At 44.8% G+C, this 24,951-nt stretch overlaps 1 protein-coding gene across 7 annotated transcripts in view; it reads left to right on the plus strand.

The window, feature by feature from the left end:
- The window catches only part of NCOA1 (nuclear receptor coactivator 1), a 313,199-nt gene that overhangs the window by 282,645 nt on the left and 5,603 nt on the right, over positions 1–24,951 (plus strand). For 6 of the 7 annotated variants that reach the window (XM_077291759.1, XM_077291758.1, XM_077291761.1 and 3 more), the window contains exons 11-18: positions 320–488; positions 8,572–8,739; positions 10,791–10,911; positions 20,197–20,347; positions 20,550–20,870; positions 23,655–23,750; positions 23,934–24,354; positions 24,544–24,718. In XM_077291759.1, the coding sequence (XP_077147874.1) occupies positions 320–488; positions 8,572–8,739; positions 10,791–10,911; positions 20,197–20,347; positions 20,550–20,870; positions 23,655–23,750; positions 23,934–24,354; positions 24,544–24,718 (1,622 nt within the window). The remainder of the gene's footprint in view (positions 1–319; positions 489–8,571; positions 8,740–10,790; positions 10,912–20,196; positions 20,348–20,549; positions 20,871–23,654; positions 23,751–23,933; positions 24,355–24,543; positions 24,719–24,951) is intronic. The other variant, XM_077291764.1, reaches the window with a different exon arrangement.

Below are 24,951 nucleotides of genomic sequence, written 5' to 3' on the forward strand. Positions count from 1 at the left end.
TGAGCTTTTTTTTTGCATCCACTTCAGTAGATTTATCGATGCTTCCAGTTTTAGAGAAGTAAAGTGACAGGGGAGCGTTTTCTGGGGCAGAGGATTCTGCAGGGAGTTCTCACTTAAAGGGCAGCTCCTGGATCTCACCCCCACCCGGATACACGCAGCTTCCAGGAGGGAGAGAGTCTGGAATTGGTCCTCATCTCCAGGACGCTCTGTGCTGTGGATACATTGTGGATAAGCTCTCGGGCGCCCCTTGTGGCGAGGTTGCTCATTGCACCTGGTGCATGATATAACATGGGTAACTTTTTGCCTCCTTTTTCTGCAGTTTGCAGCCGAGTTCGATCAGCTCGACCAGTTGCTTCCAACGCTGGAAAAAGAAGTTTCTGGATTTGGGGCGACAGAACCGACAGAAAGCGGGTTACCTCTGAAGACCGAAATACTCCCGACATCTTTACCCGCTGGCACGGTGGCGCGGACCCCCACAGGGCTTAACAGTAAGTTTCTCCAGCCAATCGCCTTCCCTGAGATCAGTGGTTGTGCTGATGGCCGGCGCCGCTTCTCTCCGGATATTATCAGGTTACGCAGATAAAAGTCATTATTATCCGATATTTCTCTAGAATTACCAACACTCTCATTCTTTTCTGATCCGGAGTCACATTGCTTCCTCCTCCTGCGTTCTGACTTTTCTCCGACTTTCTGTTACTAGAGTTGAGTTCTGCTCGATTAGATCTTACGCCTTATGTCTGACAGCGATGAACCGCAATCCTAGATCAATAATCCAACTTTTGGATGCAGCTTTGGATGTGAGTGGAGTAGAAAAGTAAAAATCAGTACAAAGTAATAAAAAATAAATCCTATTTACCTCTAAAAGAAAAAAATATCGACTTGTCGGAACAGTACTGGCGACCATATTGGTTGTCACCCAGCTTTCCCAGAAACTGAAAATAACGGAATGAATGCCGCCAAGGATTTTTTTCTTCTAGTCCTATGGTATTGTAGTGTGGAAGCGATGGCCATGGCGGCCTTGTCTGGATGGTTTGTGTAACATTCACCCCCTGGGCGCCGACGCCATAAATCTGCCAGGCGGGGGAGGGGAGAGCGTTTTATCTCATGGAGCTGCTGCGGTGATTTGTAGGAGTGACCCGCTGCCAGGAATCGGCATTAATACTCATTCTGGCCCAGATTGGAGGACATGAGGCTGATTTATGGCCGCCATGGGAGGAGGACGCCTCTGATGGATTGGATGCACTGGGCTGAGGGCCTCCTCTGGAGTCAGTGCACTGTACCCACCTCCTCCGCACCAGGGCTCATAATTCAGCAGTTGGAGGGGGGTGGACCGGTGCTCCATTTGGAAGGTCGGCGAAATATATATATAATAAAAAATCCCTTTTTCCGATATGTACGTATGATCACAATTTTCAATCTTTGGAGGGATATTCCATTTGTATCGAAATCACTGTATAATTAAAGTTTTGCTAATTTTTAATATACTTTTTTGTTATCAATTTTTAAGAATTATCCTGAGTGCATTGACTAAGCAAAAAAGCTCGATAGAAAAGGGTCCAATCGATGCTGTGCACCGATTTCTTTTGCCTTATATAATTTTTATGTCTAAAGTTTGGAAAAGTTTTTAGCGATTGAGACGCAAACTTGCAGGAGTTGGAAAATTCTGCAGAATTATTGAGGTGTAAATGTTTTTTTTTACTTTAATTATTGACCAGCTTTTGCAATGTTATGAATCTTTGTAATAAACTCCGTGACTTTACCTTGTTTCCTTCTCTCTCAAACACCATGCTGAAGGTGCAGTTTTTACTGCCTAGTTCTTTTACAAGCTGCTTTGAGCTGCTGCTCTAAGAGGAATTAAACACAATTTACACACTTTCCCCACCTGAGCTTCTCTGATTCCCTCCTCATGTTATACAGGGAGAGTGTCTCTAAATAGTGTTTGAGTCTAGATTCTTCCTAGAGCAGCAGCTCAAAGCAGCTTGTAAAAGAGCATGAACTAAGCAGTAAAAACTACACCTTCAGCATGGTGTTTGAGAGAGAGGGAAGCAATGTAATGTCATGGGAGTTTATTACAGGAATTCTTAACATTTCATAAGCTGATCAATAATTAAAATAAAAAACGTAACCAAGAGTTTGCATCAAAAGACACCACAAACTTATACAGCAGACGCCACTGTCATAAATTTGGCACAGACACTGCCATTCTTGCTGTGAAAAGCTAGGACAGTGTTTAACAACTCTGCCCTAGTCTTAAGGTACCTTCACACGAAACGACTTTACAACGAGAACGACAACGATCCGTGACGTTGCAGCGTCCTGGCTAGCGATATCGTTGTGTTTGACACGCAGCAGCGATCAGGATCCTGCTGTGATATCGCTGGTCGTTGAATAAAGTTCAGAACTTTATTTGGTCGTCCGATCGCCGTGTATCGTCAGGTTTGACACCAAAAGCAACGATACCGGCGATGTTATACACTGGTAACCAGGGTAAATATCGGGTTACTAAGCGCAGGGCCGCGCTTAGTTACCCGATGTTTACCCTGTCTACCAGCGTAAAAGTAAAAAAAACAAACAGTACATACTCACCTGCGCGTCCCCTGCCGTCCGCTTCCTGCTCTGACTGAGCGCCGCAAAGTGAAAGTACAGCACAGCGGTGACGTCACCGCTGTGCTGTTAGGGGCCGGCGCTCACACAGTGTAGGAAGCGGACGCCAGGGGACGCGCAGGTGAGTATGTACTGTTTGTTATTTTTACTTTTACGCTGGTAACCAGGGTAAACATCGGGTTACTAAGCGCGGCCCTGCGCTTAGCAACCCGATGTTTACCCTGGTTACCCGGGGACCTCGGCATCGTTGGTCGCTGGAGAGCGGTCTGTGTGACAGCTCTCCAGCGACCACACAGCGACGCTGCAGCGATCGGCATCGTTGTCGCTATCGCTGCAGCGTCGCTTCGTGTGAAGGTACCTTTACTTACTTCCAAAGGTTGAAAATTCCAAATATCACAGCAGAGGGCTTGTTACCATTGTATCCAGTCCAGACAATCTTCATCATAGCAAATCTCTGTCTTAGTTGATAACAATGTATCAGTGCAGGCAAAGGTTAGTTACAATGTATCAGTGCAGGCAAAGGTTAGTTACAATGTATCAGTGCAGGCAAAGGTTAGTTACAATGTATCGGTGCGGGTAAATGTTAGTTACAATGTATCGGTGCGGGTAAAGGTTAGTTACAATGTATGAGTGCAGGCAACATATAGTTACAATGTATCGGTGCAGGCAAAAGTTAATTACAATGTATCAGTGCTGGTAAAGGATAGTTACAATGTATCAGTGCAGGCAAAGGTTAGTTACAATGTATCAGTGCAGGCAAAGGTTAGTTACAATGTATCAGTGCAGGTAAAGATTAGATACAATGTATCGGTGCTGGTACTGGATGGTTACAATGTATCGGTGCATGTACCGGATAGTTGAAATGTATCAGTGCAGGTAAAGGTTAGTTACAATGTATCAGTGCAGGCAACATATAGTTACAATGTATCAGTGCAGGCAAAAGTTAGTTACAATGTATCAGTGCTGGTAAAGGATAGTTACAATGTATCAGTGCAGGCAAAAGTTAGTTACAATGTATCAGTGCATGTAAAGGTTAGTTACAATGTATCAGTGCAGGCAAAGGTTAGTTACAGTGTATCAGTGCCGGTAAAGGTTAGTTACAATGTATCAGTGCAGGTAAAGGTTAGTTACAATGTATCAGTGCTGGTAAAGGTTAGTTACAATGTATCAGTGCTGGTAAAGGATAGTTACAATGTATCAGTGCAGGCAAAAGTTAGTTACAATGTATCAGTGTAGGTAAAGGTTAGTTATGATGTATCAGTGCTGGTAAAGGTTAGTTACAATGTATCAGTGCAGGCAAAGGTTAGTTACAATGTATCGGTGCAGGCAAAGGTTGGTTACAATGTATCGGTGCAGGTACCAGATAGTTGCAATGTATCAGTGCAGGTGTAAAAGTTAGTTACAATGTATCAGTGCAGGTAACCGATAGTTACAATGTATCAGTGCAGGTAAGGATAGTTACAATGTATCAGTGCATGTAAAGGTTAGTTACAATGCATCAGTGCAGGTAAAGGTTAGTTACAATGTATCAGTGCTGGTAAAAATTAGTTACAATGTATCAGTGCAGGTAAGGGTTAGTTACAATGTATCGGTGCAGGTAAAAAAATTATATATCAACCTGAATACCAAACTAGATTGCGTACAATTGTAACAAACCCTCAGTTGTTTAGAAATGGCGACATGTATTTTAACGTTTCGTTTTTAGCTTTTGGATCTAAACAAGTAAGTTTTCATTTACTGACAGGTAGTGTCAATCTTGAAAATGGCTGGTTATGGGGGCCCTTCTGGCCCCTATACACGGCCAGTGTCTCGCCTCCTATTGCCATCATGTGACGTCCTGACTCCAGGGACAGATAATATGGGGGGGTTGTCACTAATCTGTGAGTCCCAAAAGTTCTGAAAAGTTTTCAAAAGCCTCTAAAATTTCCTTGAAATGAATGGCAGCTATTAAAGGGATCAAGATTCCCGTTTTTTGTTTTTTTTTCTTCAGGGGGTCTCCCTCTGAGAATGGGTGGGGTTTTCAGGTCATGAATTTTCAAGTAAATTAATATAGTGTTTCTCTTTAAGGATTGCCACCATTCTAATGTGGACTACATATTAGCGTGATCTTCTGTGCAGAGAGCCTATTTTGTTTGCGACCTTCATCCTAAGGATGGCTGGGTGGTCTCAGTTTAGGGACCCCACCGATGTTCTTCCCTCAGGTTTGCAGGACATGTTCCCCTATTAAATCCCCACAGTTCAGGCCGTTGATTGGGGGAGTTCTGTGCTTAGAATGACTCTGGCGCGGCTCCGATAACATTTCCCGCTCGCACTGTATATACTGTATACATCATAATTTGTTTTTAGAAATTCCGTGCAGTCGGATCCTGATTTCTGCGCCTTAAAATAAACAAACATCTCGACCCGCCGAGACCGAAATGAAATTGAGTCAAATAGGAGCTGTACGTGTGGCAAATATTTGCACAGAAAGTCTCTAAGCTCTGGAAGGGAGTCTGTTCTGCAAAAGGGCGTCAAGACTTTTGACGAGCGTGAAAGAAGCTGTTTACAGACCCTTACTGGGGTGGGGGGGGGGGGGGGGGGGAGTCCACGGCAAAACTACACAGCCCTCAAAATGATGCCCTTAAAGGGAGTGTCCATGGTTAGAAAAATAGGACTCCCTTCGAAAAACAACTCCACAGCTGATCGGAGGTTTTGTTTGGTATTTCCCAGCTCCATTCACTTCACTGTTCTTGTTCTTGCTTGTTTACCTCTGAACTTGCATGTTTTCTTGCTTGAATGAGGGGTCTAAATAGAGGAAATGGAGCCCTATGGTGGGAACCAAATTAGAACTTCTCTCCCTTCATACTGCCTGGTTGTGCCAACCGGAGACACAAGGGTTTAATACCGGTGGATGGTGGATTGTCGTCTTCTCAACATTCCACGATTATTGTGTCGAAGTGCTAAGGAGGAATGTTCTTTACAGGTTCTCACTAGTAAATGGGCCAAGACCGACCTTGATCGGGCTCACGATCTCTCTTTTGGAGGTTGTTTCGCCACCAACAATGACAAGCCAAAAAAAAAGTCACCTTGAGAAGCCACTTGTAGTTGATGGCACCACTTTTAGAAGTCCTTAGGTCCCCCTTCTCAGGTCTGATAGTCTCTGCTCTATCCATCAATAGTTTAATGCAGTTGATATAAAGATCTTAACGGGTGAGAATAAGCAGCAAAGAATGTTTAAAGAATTTTAGGCAAGTTTTTTCATGTTCGGAGGAGGGGGGAGCAATCTTGGGCCATATCCAAAGTCAAACCTGCGGAGACGCTAAGCTATATTTTGGCTGTGTTTTTTTTTTTTCACGGATTTTGTAAGATGCCATAGGGATTGCCAGAAGGATGTCTGGATTTGAGCCTGTTCACCTCTCCCAGAGCCGGGCTGTCAACTCTCAAGGACAACAACTGACTAAGTCCTATAGAAGCATGTCACTCAGCCCTTGGAAACTGAGCCAAACCCTCATGGCTCCCATCGCAGCGACACCAACTAGGTATGAGTGATCAGTGACAGCTCTGTTTATGCTTCATTGAGGCCTCTGTCAGCCATGAACTTAGAGGCACTTACAGGCTCTCTATAGCAAGCTGTGTACTGAGCCGGGTGTCAAAACTGAAGGACCTCCTTGAATGGAGACTAGACTGAGACTAGTCTTGTTGGGACAGGTATTAAAGTAAATCGTAGCTGTGCAAAACACAGTGGTGGTCAAAAAAAGATTACATAGGAGCCAACACCAAGTACCTTACACCATGGAGCTAATAACTCCCAAAACCATGACCCTATGCCGAACAGTCAATACTAAGGAGTCTACACCAAAGAGCCTACAACAATGAGCCTATACCATGGATCATACAATACAAAGCCCGTACCTAAGCGTCTACATTATGGAGGCTGCACCAAAGAGTCTATACGATGAGGTTTACTCTGTGAAACCTATACTGTGGAGCATACACTGTCTGCCAACAACAAGGAACCAATTCCAAAGAGTCTACACCAAAGAGCCTACAACAAAGAGCCTACAGCAGTGAGCCTATACCATGGATTACACAATAAAAAGCCAATACCTAAGAGCAAGAGTTTACACTATGAGGCCTACAATGTGAAACCTATACTGTAGAGCCTACTTCATTTCCCAATAACTAGGAACAGACATCTAAGAGCCTACGCCAAAGAGTCTATACTCTACAGTCTACACAAAACAGCCTGCATCACCAAGCCTACATGAAGGAGCCTATATCAAAGGGTGTGCACCATGGAGCTTACACCAAAAAGTCTACGCTACACTCTTACTACTACTACACTCTTACTCTGTAAAACCTATACTGTGAAACTTACACCATCTGCCAACACTTAAGAACCTATATCAAAGAGTCAATACTAAGGAGTCTATACCAAATAGTCTACAGCAATGAGCCTATACCATGAACTCTAAACTACACTACAAGGTTTTCACCATGAAACCTATACTGTGGAGCTTACACGACTTGTCAACAACAAGGAACCAATACCAAAGAGTCTACGACAAAGTGTCTATACTAAAGAGTCTACTCGAAAGAGTCTACATGAAGAAGCCTATACCACAGATCCTACACTATGAACAACAAATTACAAAGCCTAAACCTAAAAGTCTACATTATGGAGCATACACCAGTCTACACATTGGACTTTCACAGTGGACCTACACCGTAGACCTTGCACAATGCAGCCAACAACAAGGAGCCAACATCAAATAGCCTATGGCAGAGTGTATACTACAGAGACTGCATCACCAAGTCTACATGAAGGAGCATATACAAAAGGATCTACACCATAGAGCTTACTCCAAAGAAATTACACTATGGAGTCCACACCAAAAAGTTTATACTATGGAGGCTATAATATGTAGCCTTCACCGTGGAATCTATACCATAGAGCCTACATCACATAGTGGGGCCTACACCAAAGAGTCTACTGTATAGAGCGTAGCCCTTGATTAACAACTTTATGTTACCTTGTTACAGCATGGAGCCTACACTGCCATGATTAGACCAAGAAGCCTACACTACGGAGCCTTTCCTAAAGAATCCATGCTAAAAAGTGTACACCAAAGCCCCTGCATCATGGAGCCTAAACCACAAAGTCTGCCCAAGGTGTACCAACTAGACTACTCCATGGAATGCTCTCCAATATATCTTTACTTCTCAGAGATCTCCGGTTAGGACCATATATCTTGTTGAATGGGAGGTTTTTCCAGTTCTGGAACATGTTCTGCTATGTAATCTAGCACAAATGACACGTTATCAGAGTTCTAGACTAACCACACAACGACGCCATAGCTGTAGACCTCAGAACATGGGCAGTCTGTTCACGTAGTTCCAGTGGAACTGACAATAGGTCCTTTTAATAATGTCACACTCAAGTTAAGGACCCAGAATAATTCCACCAAAGTTCTAGATCAATGTCAGAATAGCACAGAGACTCTAGAACAATGCACCTTATTATTAGTTTCATTAATTAATCACATTCTCCTTCCTGACCTACCTTGCCCCATAACCAACTCGGCCCCCTCGCCAACCTTCTTGATTCCAATAATCCAACCAGTGGTGTAAACTCTTAGCCCACAACATCTTTAACCTCAGCTTGTTGGGTGGTTTCGAGTTGATAAGTGGTGGAATTTGTCACTATTTAAGAAAAATAATAACTTCCGTGACCAAAATCACTCATGGTCTTAGACAGGGAAGAATTTAAGAAGACGTACTAGATCTAAAATGGGCATCAAAATGCAGTGGCGTTTTCTTAAGATTCTAAGGTGGTAATGGCTTGCCTGAGGATGTTGCAGGAAGGGGGGGGGGGTAACATTTCTGTTCTAGTATTTATGCAAATATTGCATGGTAAGATGGCTGCATGGATGCTGCATGTACATGGCATGACCCTAACCGCACACATGCATGTTCCTTACTCCTTAGATTTCAATGGCATCAACCCGACTCAGTCTCCCTTTGGATTCTGTGAGTCCTTAGACCCGGAACTGAACCCATTCCCTGCACCTACTGACACCAGTCCGCGGTCAGGACTGACGCCGGAGCAGGGCCGCGGAGTTTTACCCGGAGCGCCAACATTTCAGACAGATCCTGGTACGTAACACTAATGTCCCAATCTCACAATATTTGTGGATTTGTATCTGTACATGGATTGGAGAAGCTTCTTACTGTGAATGTTTGAACTAGTTATCTAATCCTTCAGTAGAGAGCTGTGAAATATAAGAAGGGCTAGCTATTTAATTGCCCCATAGATATTGGGGCCCATGGTTGGTTTTGGCTAATACCTCTTCGCTTTTACAAGCCAATTCCAAACTCTGGTTCTCAAAACAATCTCTAGTAAATGATGTATAGTATGTCTGTGTTTTCTCATCACAACCGAAGACTTCTCCAGTGCTTCACCTGTTGTCTAGAATGCTCTATCTTGGGCAGTTAGACTCAAATCACAGCATGACAATATCGCAGTCATTTTTCGTTGGGTTCCTTGTACCTAATGAGAACCTATCCACTAATCAACTGGATCTTCATGTAACATTTTATCCACCTTTGCTCCTCGGTGCATCCGCGTTCCCATTAGAGACGAGTCCAGGCTTCAATACCTCCTTCTTTTCTGCTTTCATTGTTTACTTTCAGTACAATTCACAATTCCTAATAGTTTTATCGTTCAGCAGGGGTCCTTGTGGACCCCGGAATTGTTTAACCCCTACTTTGTTAGGCTTTATTCTTCTTTCACGTCCCTATAAATCGGCAATTATCGTCTGCAGAGAATTGTGCCAGCAGATGTGTGTAAATACAGTCTCATCTCATTAGGCTATATCTTGTATAATATGCATGTTAAGTGCCCGAACACAGAGCCGGCCACGCGGGGCCCCGGCCTGACATCTCAAGCTGTTTTTCTTAGTACGGCTTGCATATGAAGAGCTGGGTAGAAATCGGATATGTGACTAAGGTACATATGTGTGTGTTACCGTCTCCCTAGCACCATGTAATCTGTCACCCCAGGGAGGGAAGTCAGAGCTTCCAACAGGGCTACATTTATGGTCGCGAATGAAGAGGAGTTGTATTTTTGTGCGCTGGTAACACGAAGCATGGGCTCCCCAAACATCCACCCATCAAGATAACCATACCTAGGAGGAGATAGTCCCGCTCGTCATAAGTTGGTAGAACTCAGAAGAGGACGTAGTGGAGATGACTGTTGCAGATTTCAGCTTTCAGCAGAATCCATCCGCACTCTGACATTGTGGCATAATTAACTATGTTACCAGGGACATACTATCATCATCAACATGGAGGATTGCAGGAAGAGAATACACACAGAATATCTAGAGCGGTCACACAATACAGAACGTTAATCCTTCCACATTCAGCACTCAGAAATTGTGAGAGAATGATTCTGCTGAAAGCCGAAATCTGCAACATTGACATTGTTCCAGGGATATTATCAACTGGTACAAAGTAAGAAAACGCCACCAACTGTGAGACCACCAGATGGCACCAGTGAGTGAAAGTGAGAGATAGCGCCACCTAGTGCGATATTGTTGCTCCTAGAGTAAGAAGGTGCCACCTAGTGGCAGATGGTGAGTGGATCTTCAACGGTCCCTGGTGGGCTTAATCTTTTTTTGATCAAGTTGACTAAACCCGATGATTCAGTCGCCCCCACATTGACAGCTGAGATTTGTGGCCTCTGAATCCCGAAAATGACTCGGCCGTATAGTTTGCCATTGTACTGGGATGACTAATGCGTGGTAGTGGAGAGGAAAGGAGAAAGAAACTGAACAAAAGTTGTTCAATGTGATTAGATCAGTATGAATTCTCTGTGGACAGTACATAGCTATTATATAATGTCACCTCCGGGGCGTATTTAAAGGGTAGGAATCAAATTAATGCAAACTATGGAACTTTTTCTCAACTTTTTATTTCTCTTCTTTTATGACTTTTTGCTTTTTGTTATCTAATAGCCAAAAGTTTCACACTGACCTGATAACTGCCAATCACAGCAGCCGCATGTATCGTAATTTGCAAGTAATGTCACCTAGTGGCTGGATCCACTCATTACAGATCAAATCATCAAAACAAGTAATATTCTGTATTTATCAGTCCAAATGAAATGCATAGCCAACTTTTATACGGTTTTTTTTTCCCCTTAGGTTTGCCGGACTCAGACTTGAGGATTGCAGACCAGTTCGGACAGTCGGGGCTCGCTGACCAGATGACTTGGTCGGACGGATTGACTTTACTGAACCGTGTGACTGCGAGCTCACAGGAAGAGTGAGTATTTGGTGACTGATTCATACACTGTCAGATACGTGGATGAAGACCTAGAAGTTTGTCTGAAGTTTTGAGTCTCCCTGTGGTTGATAAAGTCGGGCGAAATAATTAAAATAGCGGGATCAGAAGACTGTAGTTAATAACGGAACCCTACATTAGGTAGCCACCCCAATTTTAGGGCATCTTATAGGAAAAGACGTCCCACCAACATTGAAGGTCAACGATACATTACCCCAACGTTAACAGCCATCTTTCTCATTGACTGGAGTTATCGTTACAGTTAGGTGGAGTTACCTTGTAGGAATTAATTTAAAGGGGTTTCTAGGTGTTTAACAACCCCTCGTTTCTAAGGCATGTTGGTCTACAGCGAGATCCCTTTTTGGGACATTATCACCATGGATGAATCTCCATGGATTTAAAGGAAACCGGTGATGTCCTCAGAACAGTTGAGCCCTTTAGGAAAGCGGGAGCCCCCCACTCACTAAGGAATAATAAATGCCAACTTTAATTATTGACACTTCACACCTAATGGGGGCGGAGTCAGTTCTGGGCAAATTATTTTCAACTGTCGGATTAAATTTAAATTGTAACTGTCGTTTGAACTTGTGGCGGAATGTCGGGGTTCCGTTAGCTCCTCCCCCTCCATAGACCAGATAGATATCGCCTGAGATTTAGGAGAAAGAGGCAGATTTCTCTGATAAGATATATTACAAAGTTTCTCATTTTCATGTCTACTATTACTTTATGGGGAAAAAAAAGTGAAACGACGGCTACTCTTTAAATTAAAAATGTAAATTGGATTCATTTGTATTTGAGGAGGCGTGAGGAATGTATGGAAACTATGTGTCCGTCCGCAGCCTGCAGTATAGCTCAGGCCCGTCCCAACCCTTCTCTGGGCCCCTCACATATGTTGTCCTTTACTGATCCAGCAGAAGGAAACTTACAGAACGAAGCGGAGACTGGAAAGCGCGGCGTCCGGCCGTGTCCATAACGTCTCTGCCGCGTCCATAACGTCTCCGCCGCGTCCATAACATCTCCACCGCGTCCATATCGTCTCCCCTGCGTCCATAACGTCTCCCCTGCGTCCATAACGTCTCCCCTGCGTCCATAACGTCTCCACCGCGTCCATAACATCTGCCGCGTCCATAACATCTCCGCCGCGTCCATAACGTCTCCCCTGCGTCCATAACGTCTCCGCCGCGTCTATGACGTCTCTGCCGCGTCCATAACGTCTCTACCGCGTCCATAACCTCTCCGCCGCGTCCATAACCTCCGCCGCGTCCATAACGTCTCCGCCGCGTCCATAACGTCTCCGCCGCGTCCATAACGTCTCTGCCGCGTCCATAACGTCTCCGCCGCGTCCATAACATCTCCACCGCGTCCATATCGTCTCCCCTGCGTCCATAACGTCTCCCCTGCGTCCATAACGTCTCCGCCGTGTCCATGACGTCTCCGCCGCGTCCATAACGTCTCCCCTGCGTCCATAACGTCTCCGCCGCGTCCATGACGTCTCCGCCGCGTTCATAATGTCTCTGCCGCGTCCATAATGTCTCCGCCGCGTCCATAACCTCTCCGCCGCGTCCATAACGTCTCCGCCGCGTCCATAACGTCTCCGCCGCGTCCATAACGTCTCCGCCGCGTCCATAACGTCTCCGCCGCGTCCATAACATCTCCGCCGCGTCCATATCGTCTCCCCTGCGTCCATATCGTCTCCCCTGCGTCCATATCGTCTCCCCTGCGTCCATAACGTCTCCGCCGCGTCCATAACATCTGCCGCGTCCATAACATCTCCGCCGCGTCCATAACGTCTCCCCTGCGTCCATAACGTCTCCGCCGCGTCCATAATGTCTCTACCGCGTCCATAACCTCCGCCGCGTCCATAACGTCTCCGCCGCGTCCATAACGTCTCCGCCGTGTCCATAACGTCTCTGCCGCGTCCATAACGTCTCCGCCGCGTCCATAACATCTCCACCGCGTCCATATCGTCTCCCCTGCGTCCATAACGTCTCCCCTGCGTCCATAACGTCTCCCCTGCGTCCATAACGTCTCCCCTGCGTCCATAACGTCTCCACCGTGTCCATAACATCTGCCGCGTCCATAACATCTCCGCCGCGTCCATAACATCTCCCCTGCGTCCATAACGTCTCCGCCGCGTCCATGACGTCTCTGCCGCGTCCATAACGTCTCTACCGTGTCCATAACCTCTCCGCCGCGTCCATAACGTCTCCGCCTCGTCCATAACGTCTCCGCCGCGTCCATAACGTCTCCGCCGCGTCCATAACGTCTCCGCCGCGTCCATAACGTCTCTGCCGCGTCCATAACGTCTCCGCCGCGTCCATAACATCTCCACCGCGTCCATATCGTCTCCCCTGCGTCCATAACGTCTCCCCTGCGTCCATAACGTCTCCGCCGCGTCCATAACATCTGCCGCGTCCATAACATCTCCGCCGCGTCCATAACGTCTCCCCTGCGTCCATAACGTCTCCGCCGCGTCCATGACGTCTCCGCCGCGTCCATAATGTCTCTACCGCGTCCATAACGTCTCCGCCGCGTCCATAACCTCTCCGCCGCGTCCATAACCTCTCCGCCGCGTCCATAACGTCTCCGCCGCGTCCATAACGTCTCCGCCGCGTCCATAATGTCTCTGCCGCGTCCATAACGTCTCCGCCGCGTCCATAACGTCTCCCCTGCGTCCATAACCTCTCCGCCGCGTCCATAACGTCTCCTCCGCGTCCATAACATCTCCGCCGCATCCATACCGTCTCCGCCATGTCCATATCGTCTCCCCTGCGTCCATACCGTCTCCGCCACGCCCATAACGTCTCCACCGCGTCCATAACGTCTCCGCCGTGTCCATGACGTCTCCGCCACATCCATAACGTCTCCGCCGCGTCCATAACGTCTCCGCTGTGTCCATGACGTCTCCGCCACGTCCATAACGTCTCCGCCGCGTCCATAACGTCTCTGCCGCGTCCATAACGTCTCTGCCGCCTGCCACTCCATCATAATAACAAGTGCCCAGAAGGAACATAGAGACCTATGTGCAGCCATTACCGGACCGTTTACCTCATCGTTGGGGTCTTCTGAGGACGCAGAGCACAAAACATTGCACGGCTGCCTGGCTATTTATAGAAAGCTTACAGCCGTCTGTTATTCTTCGGGTCTCTGCTCCTTAAAAAGTTCTGGGAAGTTTCTAGAGAGTTTAGGGCCGACCAATGGGATCACATGCTCTCCCCCCGGGGGTATGCACCGATAATCCCCTCTTTGCTCCCCTTCGGTGCTTTTGAAGGAAATCAAAGGCACCTGAATTCCCAGGGCATAATAGGATCGTCCTGAAGTCTTTGAATACTTTACTTTTATTTTTTTTCTCGTCCTGCATCAGTAATCGACTTGTTTGCCTGTGAGGATAGCACACTGCCACCTTGTGGTCACTTGTAGGATTGCAGTACAGTGCAACAATGGCTAAATGCTTTATAGTTACTAGATGGTGGCCCGATTCTAACGCATCGGGTATTCTAGAATATGTATGTCCATGTAGTATATTGCCCAGCCACGTAGTATATTGCCCAGCGACGTAGTATATTGCCCAGTGACGTAGTATATTGCCCAGTGACGTAGTATATTGCCCAGTGACGTAGTATATTGCACAGCCACGTAGTATATTGCACAGCCACGTAGTATATTTCCCAGTGACGTAGTATATTGCCCAGTGAAGTAGTATATTGCTCAGTGACGTAGTATATTGCCCAGTGACGTAGTATATTGCCCAAGTCCAAATATAAAAGAGGGACAGCACCAAAGCAATTGTGAAAAAAGAACCACGTATTTATTCCACCTCCTGCAACGTTTCGGTCCTCAGACCTTTATCAAGCAAAGATCTGAGGACCGAAACGTTGCAGGAGGTGGAATAAATATGTGGTTCTTTTTTCACAACTGCTGTGGTGCTGTCCCTCTTTTATATTTGGACTTGGACTTAAACACCGGGATGGATCCCCTGGTAAGGACGTGCACCTTGTTGTCCATAGAGACGTCACATGTTTAGGGTGCGGCTGGACTGCTATTTTTTAGTAGTATATTGCCCAGTGACGTAGTATATTGCCCACATACGTAGTATACAGCACAGGGCCACGTAGTATATTGGCCAGTGACGTAGTGAATTGCCCAGTCACGTAGTATATTGCCCAGTGACGTAGTATATTGCCCAGTTACGTAGTATATTGCCCAGTGACGTAGTATATTGCCCAGTGACGTAGTATATTGCCCAGTTACGTAGTATATTGCCCAGTGACGTAGTATATTGCCCAGTGACGTAGTATATTGCCCAGTGACGTGGTATATTGCCCAGTGACGTAGTATATTGCCCAGTGACGTAGTATATTGCCCAGTGACGTAGTATATTGCCCAGTGACGTAGTATATTGCCCAGTGACGTAGTATATTGCCCAGTGACGTAGTATATTGCCCAGTGACGTAGTATATTGCCCAGTTACGTAGTATACAGCACAGAGCCACGTAGTATATTGCCCAGTGACGTAGTATATTGCCCAGTGACGTAGTATATAGGTCGGGGATACATGGGGACATGTCACTGTTACCAGTCCTAGCTGGTCAGTCATATCACTGCTCAGACAGCACGGGATACATGGAGACATGTTGCTGTTAAAAGTCCTAGCTGGTCAGTCATATCACTGCTCAGACAGCACGGGATACATGGGGACATGTCACTGTTACCAGTCCTAGCTGGTCAGTCATATCACTGCTCAGACAGCACAGGATACATGGGGACATGTCGCTGTTACCAGTCCTAGCTGGTCAGTCATATCACTGCTCAGACAGCACGGGATACATGGGGACATGTCACTGTTACCAGTCCTAGCTGGTCAGTCATATCACTGCTCAGACAGCACGGGATACATGGGGACATGTCACTGTTACCAGTCCTAGCTGGTCAGTCATATCACTGCCCAGACAGCACGGGATACATGGGGACATGTCGCTGTTACCAGTCCTAGCTGGTCAGTCATATCACTGCTCAGACAGCACAGGATACATGGAGACATGTTGCTGTTACCAGTCCTAGCTGGTCAGTCATATCACTGCTCAGACAGCACGGGATACATGGGGACATGTCACTGTTACCAGTCCTAGCTGGTCAGTCATATCACTGCTCAGACAGCACAGGATACATGGGGACATGTCGCTGTTACCAGTCCTAGCTGGTCAGTCATATCACTGCTCAGACAGCACGGGATACATGGGGACATGTCACTGTTACCAGTCCTAGCTGGTCAGTCATATCACTGCTCAGACAGCACGGGATACATGGGGACATGTCACTGTTACCAGTCCTAGCTGGTCAGTCATATCACTGCTCAGACAGCACGGGATACATGGGGACATGTCGCTGTTACCAGTCCTAGCTGGTCAGTCATATCACTGCTCAGACAGCACGGGATACATGGGGACATGTCACTGTTACCAGTCCTAGCTGGTCAGTCATATCACTGCTCAGACAGCACGGGATACATGGAGACACGTTGCTGTTACCAGTCCTAGCTGGTCAGTCATATCACTAGAAGGTCCTTCATGGTCATCTTCAGGAATGAGATACTCTAGTAATGTCTGATTGATGTTGGATTAGATACACCACTAGTAATATAACTGATCGGCGGTGGATTAGATACACTAGTAGTGCCTGATCGGTGGTGGATTAGATACACTAGTAATGTCTGATCGATGTTGGATTAGATACACTAGTAATGTCTGATCGATGTTGGATTAGATACACTGGTAATGTCTGATCGATGGTGGATTATATACACTAGTAATGCCTGATCAATGGTGGATTAGATACACTAGTAATGCCTGATCGGTGGTGGATTAGATACACTAGTAATGTCTGATCGGTGGTGGATTAGATACACTAGTAATGCCTGATCGGTGGTGGATTAGATACACTAGTAATACCTGATCAGTGGTTGATTAGATACACAAGTAATACCTGATCGGTGGTGGATTAGATGCACTCGTAATGCCTGATCGATGGTGGATTAGATATACTCATAATACCTGATCGCTGTAGGATTAGATACACTAGTAATGCCTGATAGGTGGTGGATTAGATACACTAGTAATGCCTGATAGGTGGTGGATTAGATACACTAGTAATGTCTGATCGATGTTGGATTACATACACTAGTAATGTCTGATCGATGTTGGATTAAATACACTAGTAATGCCTGATTGGTGGTGGATTAGATACACAAGTAATACCTGATCGGTGGTGGATTAGATACACCCGTAATGCCTGATCGATGGTGGATTAGATACACTCATAATGCCTGATCGCTGGTGGATAAGATACACTAGTAATGCCTGATTGGTGGTGGATTAGATACACTAGTGATGCCTGATCGGTGGTGGATTAGATACACTAGTAATGCCTGATAGATGGTGGATTAGATATACTCATAATACCTGATCGCTGTAGGATTAGATACACTAGTAATGCCTGATTGGTGGTGGATTAGATACACTAGTAATGTCTGATTGGTGGTGGATTAGATACACTAGTAATGCCTGATCGCTGGTGGATTAGATACACTAGTAATGCCTGATCGCTGGTGGATTAGATACACTAGTAATGCCTGACTTGTGGTGGATTAGATACACTAGTAATGCCTGATCGGTGGTGTATTAGATACACTGGTAATGCCTGATCGCTGGTGTTGGATTAGATACACTGGTAATGCCTGATCGCTGGTGTTGGATTAGATACACTAGTAATGCCTGATCGGTGGTGGATTAGATACACTCGGAATGCCTGATCGGTGGTGCATTAGATACACTAGTAATGCCTGATCGGTGGTGGATTGGATACACTCGGAATGACTGATTGCTGGTGGATTAGATACACTAGTAATGCCTAATCAGTGATATACTAATAATTTCTGATTGGTGGTGGATAAGATTAATAATGTCTGATCAGTGACAAATGGATCAAATCCACAAATGTCTGGATTAGATACACCATTAATGTCTGATCAGCAATCAATTAGATCCACTATTAAAGTCTGATTGGTGTATATGGATTAGATGCTATTTGTGTCTGATCAGCACTGGATTAGATACACTTTGAAGGTCTGATCAGTGCGTATGGATTAGATACTATTCGTGTCTGATCAGCACTGGATTAGATACACTATGAAGGTCTGATCAGTGACGTAACACAAGTGCGAGCTGGTGACGGGCACAATGGTGGTACTCCAGAGCTGTCAGTAGGAATTAGACCTCCATCATATAAGATTTGGACTTAGGATGGGAAGAACGTTGGATGAGTCGAATCCCCGATGTCGGGTGGTGGCTGGCGTCCTGTCAGTGGCATCATACAGCCACCACCCTCTTACTTTATAGCTGTGCTCACAGACAGGAGGTCTTCTAGGTTGCTCATGTCTTCTAGGTTGCTCATTTTGGAGGGTTTCATTACTTTCTCCCTTTGCATTGCCCATTTTATGCCCCTGCTATGAAGGAGTTAAAACTGCTGCGGGCAACACCGGGCTGGGACTCTTTTCCCCCTCGGAGCTGCGCTCATACTGCCGTCTCCACATCTGGTACTCATCTATCTCTAAAAGAATAAACATTACCGGTTCGGGGGAAGCGCGCGCTCCACGTATTCGCTATCAAAGCTGCCTTCTGTTTCCCTGGCACGTCACAGGGCTTTATTAGCCTGGGTGCAATTATGGGGATTTTTTTTTTCGATTCGGAGGGGACCTGATGCATTTAATATATTGGAAACACTCAGGAATGGAGCGTCGATGGAGTTGTGTAGCTCCAAGGCCCCTGGGTCAGCGGTGACCTCTTCTAATTCTTTACATATGATGGTTCCTACGCAACACACAGGATGAACACAAAGTGGGCTTCACCAGATTAACGGCGTTAACCCTCGAAGTCTATGGCTATTGTGCAGGCACTAAGGGGGTTTCAGTTGTCAATCTAATGCCATGATAAACTTTAAGAAAATCATATGCTACTGCCCCCCGATTATGGACGATTCTTGGCAGGAGACTTAGAAGAAATGCTATAGTTGTCGTGGTCATCACCAAAACTAACACATCCGTTGACTTTTAGACCCTATGGTAGCCATCTTTGATCCTCCAGTCCGGATGGCGTAAGATAGAGAGGCCTTAACTTAGGCTCAGACTACATTGCCATTGTATGGAAACATTCAGAACCATGGCTTAGAATACAACATTTCCTCCAACAACCGCTTTTCAGTAGTCCCACTTTTCTCTTTCGACGTTGCCTGTAGACCAGCTATTACGGTCCAAAGGGAACCTTGATGCCAGTTTGGAGGTAGCTAGTAGTTTTCCAGCCAAGAAGCCAGCGACATGAAAGCGGACTTGGTATTAGACATCGCTTTGCCACAAGGAAGAAAATAACTCCCTATCACCATTTTTAGGTTGGCGACGGGGGTTAGGGGGGAATGTTGGAGTGGAATTCCGGATTTCTTCATCTTCATCCTTAAGCCCTGCGAGAAGGAGTTGTGGACTTCACCATTGTCCGTCCTTCACCCAGCTGATAGCGGGCTGGGCTAGAGACGAAGTCAGGACCAATCTGGCAACACAATAGTGAACGTCAAGGCCATAGTCGAAATTGGAAGACTAAGTTATAATTTGGGCAAACCAGGTGAAATCAGGAAATCACAGAAATGGAGGTAGAAATGTAATCAAGAAGTTTGCCATCGGCCAGGATACCGAAGGGGATCCTAGTGTCGTATTACCAGTGGACAAATACAGTACCCATGTTTTTTGGTGGTGGGTAGTTGTGGCTCATTAACACACTAGACACAGAGTTAGTGGCACAGACCACTCTACTGCTTAAGGGCCCCATATATTCAAGCGTCGTTGACAGCATTTGGTTCCTCCACTTGGAGTAGAAGTGGTTCGGCACCAGTCTGACATTTCATAATACTAGAAGAATGGTGGAGGGTAATGGACGGCCAATGGTGGTTTCTGATTTTAGTAATTGGGTGGCAAGTTTTGGGACGGCATAACTACATAAAGTAGAATATGCGACTAGGAGATATGGTGCCTATGGACGGATGAGACACCTAGATCATATGAAATGATCGAAGCCCCCTCGTTCCCCACAATCATGTCTCTAGCCTTCTGTACTAACGTGCTTAGACAATTTGCGTTCTCCATGCCAAAATCAAAGACAATCCAAGTAAGGCGTGACCTCTGTCATTGTGCCCGCAGCTCCATATCTCCTTTGTCTTCCTCGGCAGGATTGATGACTTTCTGTGTCCTCCAACCACCATGGAGGGACAAAACGACGAGAAGATCCTGCTGGAGCAGCTCGTATCCTACCTCAACGGCAAAGACGAGAACGAGCTGGCCGAACTGGACAGAGCCCTGGGAATCGACAAGCTAGTGCAGGTACGGAGGACGGACGGAGGAAGCCAAAACACAGTTCTAATGATTTTAGTATAATAAAGGTTGAAATATAAAACTTCATGTGTTTGCCGCGGTGGGGAAGTGTTAGCAGTGGGGTCTCACATCACATTATGTCATGAGCGATATCGTGTGTGAAGTGGATATATTTACCTTGGCTTACATTCTACTTGTTGCCGTCCCATAGGGAGGGGGTCTGGACGTCGTCACTGACAGATTTTCTCAGCAAATGCCCCTTGCTCCGGTCCTCATGGAACAGAAGCCGGGAATGTATCTTCAGTCCTATCCTGCTGCCCCTCCCAACGCCGGACTTCCCAGTCCCTTCTCCAGCATGGTCAGACAGAAGACCAATTTTGGACCTATGCCAGTTCAAGTGCCACAATCTCTACAACGAGGGACTCATCCAAACGCTATGAACATGCAACCTCGGCAGGCACTACCCCGGCCAGGAACAGCCTCCAACCAGCTACGTCTGCAGCTTCAGCAGCGGCTACAAGGACAGCAGCAGGTAACATATGAAAGATGTCAGAATATAACTACTATAATACTGCTCCTACGTACAAGAATATAACTACTATAATACTGCCCCCTATGTACAAGAATATAACTACTATAATACTGCTCCTACGTACAAGAATATAACTACTATACTACTGCTCCTACGTACAAGAATATAACTGCTATAATACTGCTCCTGTGTACAAGAATATAACTACTATAATACTCCGCCTATGTACAAGAATATAACTACTATAATACTGCTCCTATGTACAAGAATATAACTGCTATAATACTGCTCCTATGTACAAGAATATAACTACTATAATACTGCCCCTATGTACAAGAATATATCTACTATAATACTGCTCCTATGTACAAGAATATAACTACTATAATACTGCCCCTATGTACAAGAATATAACTACTATAATACTGCTCCTATGTACAAGAATATAACTACTATACTACTGCTCCTACGTACAAGAATATAACTGCTATAATACTGCTCCTGTGTAGAAGAATATAACTACTATAATACTGCTCCTATGTACAAGAATATAACTACTGTAATACTGCTCCTATGTACAAGAATATAACTACTATAATACTGCTCCTATGTACAAGAATATAACTACTATAATACTGCTCCTATGTACAAGAATATAACTACTGTAATACTGCTCCTATGTACAAGAATATAACTACTATAATACTGCTCCTATGTACAAGAATATAACTACTATAATACTGCTCCTATGTACAAGAATATAACTACTATAATACTCTCCCCTATGTACAAGAATATAACTACTATAATACTGTCCCTATGTACAAGAATATAACTACTATAATACTGCTCCTATGTACAAGAATATAACTAATATAATACTGCTCCTATGTACAAGAATATAACTACTATAATACTGCCCCTATGTACAAGAATATAACTACTATAATACTGCTCCTATGTACAAGAATATAACTACTATAATACTGCTCCTATGTACAAGAATATAACTACTATAATACTGCTCCTATGTACAAGAATATAACTACTATAATACTGCTCCTATGTACAAGAATATAACTACTATAATACTGCCCCTATGTACAAGAATATAACTACTATAATACTGCTCCTATGTACAAGAACATAACTACTATAATACTGCTCCTATGTACAAGAATATAACTACTATAATACTGCCCCTATGTACAAGAATATAACTACTATAATACTGCCCCTATGTACAAGAATATAACTACTATAATACTGCCCCTATGTATAAGAATATAACTACTATAATACTGCCTCCTATGTACAATAATGTAACTACTATAATACTGCCCCTATGTACAATAATGTAACTACTATAATACTGCCCCTATGTACAATAATGTAACTACTATAATACTGCCCCTATGTACAATAATGTAACTACTATAATACTGCCCCTATGTACAATAATGTAACTACTATAATACTGCCCCTATGTACAATAATGTAACTACTATAATACTGCCTCCTATGTACAATAATGTAACTACTATAATACTACCCCCTATGTACAAGAATATAACTATTATAATACTGCCTCCTATGTACAAGAATATAACTACTATAATACTGCCCCTATGTACAAGAATATATCTACTATAATACTGCCCCTATGTACAAGAATATATCTACTATAATACTGCTCCTATGTACAAGAATATAACTATTATAATACTGCTCCTATGTACAAGAATATAACTACTATAATACTGACCCTATGTACAAGAATATAACTACTATAATACTGCCCCTATGTACAAGAATATAACTACTATAATACTGCCCCTATGTACAAGAATATAACTACTATAATACTGCTCCTATGTACAAGAATATAACTACTATAATACTGCTCCTATGGACAAGAATATAACTACTATAATACTGCCCCTATGTACAAGAATATAACTACTATAATACTGCCCCTATGTACAAGAATATAACTACTATAATACTGCTCCTATGTACAAGAATATAACTACTATAATACTGCCCCTATGTACAAGAGTATAACTACTATAATACTGCTCCTATGTACAAGAATATAACTACTATAATACTGCCCCTATGTACAAGAATATAACTACTATAATACTGCCCCTATGTACAAGAATATAACTACTATAATACTGCCCCTATGTACAAGAGTATAACTACTATAATACTGCTCCTATGCACAAGAATATAACTACTATAATACTGCCCCTATGTACAAGAATATAACTACTATAATACTGCCCCTATGTACAAGAATATAACTACTATAATACTGCTCCTATGTACAAGAATATAACTACTATAATACTGCTCATATGTACAAGAATATAACTACTATAATACTGCCCCTATGTACAAGAATATAACTACTGTAATACTGCCCCTATGTACAAGAATATAACTACTATAATACTGCTCCTATGTACAAGAATATAACTACTATAATACTGCCCCTATGTACAAGAATATAACTACTATAATACTGCCCCTATGTACAAGAATATAACTACTATAATACTGCCTCCTATGTACAAGAATATAACTACTATAATACTGCCCCTATGTACAATAATGTAACTACTATAATACTGCCCCTATGTACAGGTATGTAACTGCTATAATACTGATAAGCTGTACACCGCTCTGCTGCAGGGGGTGATCTGACCTCCCCTCTGGTCCTGACACTTTGTGCCTTCTTTTCTCCGTCTTATCATATACCCTCTCTGTCTTTCTCAGATTCTGCACCAGAGCCGTCAGGCCCTCCTCAGTCAGTTTGGTAACGCGGTGCAGATGGGCATGAGGCCGGGCATACCACAAGCCATCACCCCTCAGGTATTGCCGATGAGAAGACGGGTTATGTTAGTTAGGTTTGTGAATCGGTGAAGTAACCCCGGTAACGTTTTTGCGGAGCAACCCCCCCCCCCCCCCCCCCCCCTTCCTCTTGTAGACCGGTTTCTGGACTTTGGGACTAGACCTCTGGTTGTGCCTAACCCTAACATGCGTCTTTCTCCACAGCCTCCGATAAACGCTCAGATGCTCGCCCAGCGGCAGCGGGAACTGTACAGCCAGCAGCACCGTCAGCAGCAGCAGCAAATCATGCAGCAAAGAGCCCTGCTGATGAGGCAGCAAAATTTTGGCAACAACCTCCCCCCTAATGCTGGAATACCCGTCACCATTGGGGCTTCCCGGCTCCCACAAGGACCTCCTCAGCAGTTTCCTTACCCTCACAGTTATGGTACAAACCCTGTGAACCCACCTCCGTCCACAAGCCCCTTTTCACCTCTGGCCACAACACCTGAAGCCACCTTGCCAAACCGTGGAGGCGCCACCAGAGGAGGGTTAGTCAACAGAGGCATGATGGGAAACGTCGGGGGACAGTTCGGAGCTGGGATGAGCCCTCAGATGACGCCAAATGTCTTTCAGTACTCGGGAACAGGTAGGGGAACAAGCCAAAAATTCAATATCTGTGTGTGGGACGGGGACAACTACTGTGACAGTGGTTTATGCACACTGGTTGTCAGTAGGGCCCTCAACTTTTAACCTTTTCTGGCTTTAGTTACTATATGAGATGGAAAATTTGGACTGAGATTACATAGCAACCAAATTCTGCGTCTATTTCCTGCAGGTCTCAACCAGCAGGCGGATCCTACATTTGCGCCATCTTTAAGCCCCACCAGTCCCTTGATGTCGCCTCGTCTAACCCCTTCTCAAAGCCCAATGCTCCAGCAGAATCCATCCACACCCGGGTACCAGTCACCTGATCTTAAAAGTTGGCAGCAAAGCACTCTGGGAAACTCAAGGTAAGTGCAGCACATATATCTAATCGGTCCAGTTTGGATGTTTATATATATGTCCTGATAGAGTGGAAGATGTATATACTCCTCTCAGGGCACTCGCGGTAATTGAGGAGTTTGACAGAGGGAGAGCACTGCCCCAGTCAGCCCATAGGACCTTAATATTCGATGGGGTCACAGAAGAGCATATCTCACAACTTTACAGCTCTTACAAAGTAATTTTCCTCCTATCGAAGCCT

The sequence above is a fragment of the Ranitomeya variabilis genome, chromosome 2 (genome assembly GCF_051348905.1).
Source record: "Ranitomeya variabilis isolate aRanVar5 chromosome 2, aRanVar5.hap1, whole genome shotgun sequence".
Lineage (NCBI taxonomy): Eukaryota > Metazoa > Chordata > Amphibia > Anura > Dendrobatidae > Ranitomeya > Ranitomeya variabilis.